The sequence below is a fragment of the Gekko japonicus genome, unplaced genomic scaffold, assembly GCF_001447785.1.
Source record: "Gekko japonicus isolate JY-2015 unplaced genomic scaffold, Gekko_japonicus_V1.1 scaffold1727, whole genome shotgun sequence".
NCBI classification, from domain to species: domain Eukaryota; kingdom Metazoa; phylum Chordata; class Lepidosauria; order Squamata; family Gekkonidae; genus Gekko; species Gekko japonicus.
The window spans coordinates 287,598-289,157 of record NW_015161451.1 but is presented as its reverse complement, the minus strand read 5'-3'; the positions used below and the strand labels follow the sequence as shown (position 1 = coordinate 289,157).

The window sequence follows — 1,560 nt, the reverse complement described above, 5'->3', positions numbered from 1 at the left end:
CGGGGAGCTGCTTACCTGCATGTAGCCCATCCCGCCCAGGACCTGGAGGCCCTCGTCCGCCACCGCCCAGGCTGCCTCCTGCAGGCACAGAAGCCCCCGCAGCTCGTCAGGCGCCCGGCCTGGCTCCGCACTGGGGGGGAGGGGGGCTGCCAGAACCCCCGGGTGGCAGCGGGGGCCGAGGCAAAGGCCTCCTCGCAGGCAGGGGGACAGCCGGGTGGAGGCTCTTCTGTGGGCACCCCACTCTCCCCCCCCCTGTCGGACCCTCCTCGGGGAGAGCCAGCCACTCACCCGCCCGCGCACTCACTCACCGAGGCGAAGATCTTGCTGATGGCGGCCTCCAGCTTGTAGTCCGGCACACTCGCGTCCATGTTGGCGCTCAGCACGTAGGCCAGGGCCTGCAAAAGGAGCCCTGGGAGTGGTGGGCAGAGAGAGGGGCAGCCCCCCCCAACACTCCAGCGCGCTCCCTCGGGCCCCCAGCGGCCTGCCACGGGGCACTGGTGTCCCCACTGCCAGCGGCCCAGGGTCTCTACCTTCGCAACTAGCCACCCAGGTGGCCAAACTGTGGTCAGACCCGAGGAAGGCCAGTTTGAGAAGGCATAGTGGAGCCAGGGAAGGAGGGGAGGGGGAGGGCAAGCGGGACTGCAGCAGGCCCAAGGGAGACACTGACTGCGAACCGGGGGCGGGGGGGGGCAGCCCTGCCCCACGCCTTCGGAGGCAGTCCTGGGCCCCTGGCTCTCCCTATAGATCAACAGCTGACAGGGGTGGCGAGCATTGTTCCCTCTAAGCTGAGTTAGTGTGAGCTAGCTCACAGTTTTTTAGCCTCTGGCTCAAGCATTTTTGTCTTAGCTCAGGAAGGATGGCTCCAGTGCAAGCTAATTTATGCAGCAGGGAAATTGCTCGCTCACAACTTTAGTGCCAGTAGCTCACAGAGCAGAATTTTTGCTTACAAGATTTCACAGCTTAGAGGGAACATTGGTGGCGAGCAAGGCATTGTCCTTGTCAAGAGGAGCTAGCGGGCCGGTGGCAGCCATTCCCGGGAAAGGGCACCTGGCCTGCCTTGGCCAGCTCTTGGCTAGACTGCTGGAACACACCGTACATGGGGCTGACCTGGGAGACAACCCAGAAGCTTCAACCGGCACACAATGTGTGTGGGGAGGAGGAGGTTTCTCACAATATGCTTCAGGTACAGGAGGACACAGGGGTCACGCTCTCCCACCCCCCCACCCCAAGGATAAAGAGCAGAGGGAGGGAGGTCCGGGGCCTCCTCGCCTTGCTCCACCTTCTCTCCTCCCCCCACCCCACCCGAGGGCCCTGCAGGGCGGCCCCTGCTGCTGCTGCTGGACCCCTGTGACAAGGGGCAGCCGGTGCCCTCACCTCCGTCACGTAGAGCAGCATGGCCATCCGCGCCACTTTCTCCTGAATCGCCCCGTAGCTGCTGATGGCCCTTCCAAACTGCTTCCGGTGGGCAGCGTGGTCCACCTAGGGCCCAGGCAGAGGAGGAGACGGGTGCACTCGTAGCAGCACAGGGGGCCGGCTGGGGGGAGAGCACGCCACCTCCCC

At 65.0% G+C, this 1,560-nt stretch overlaps 1 protein-coding gene across 1 annotated transcript in view; it reads right to left on the bottom strand.

Moving 5' to 3' along the window:
- The window catches only part of LOC107125630 (very long-chain specific acyl-CoA dehydrogenase, mitochondrial-like), a 26,976-nt gene that overhangs the window by 8,448 nt on the left and 16,968 nt on the right, over positions 1 to 1,560 (bottom strand). Inside the window, exons 10-12 of the mRNA XM_015429067.1 lie at positions 1,375 to 1,479; positions 309 to 395; positions 16 to 78 (exon numbers count right to left, since the gene is read on the bottom strand). Coding sequence (XP_015284553.1) covers positions 16 to 78; positions 309 to 395; positions 1,375 to 1,479 — 255 coding nt within the window. The remainder of the gene's footprint in view (positions 1 to 15; positions 79 to 308; positions 396 to 1,374; positions 1,480 to 1,560) is intronic.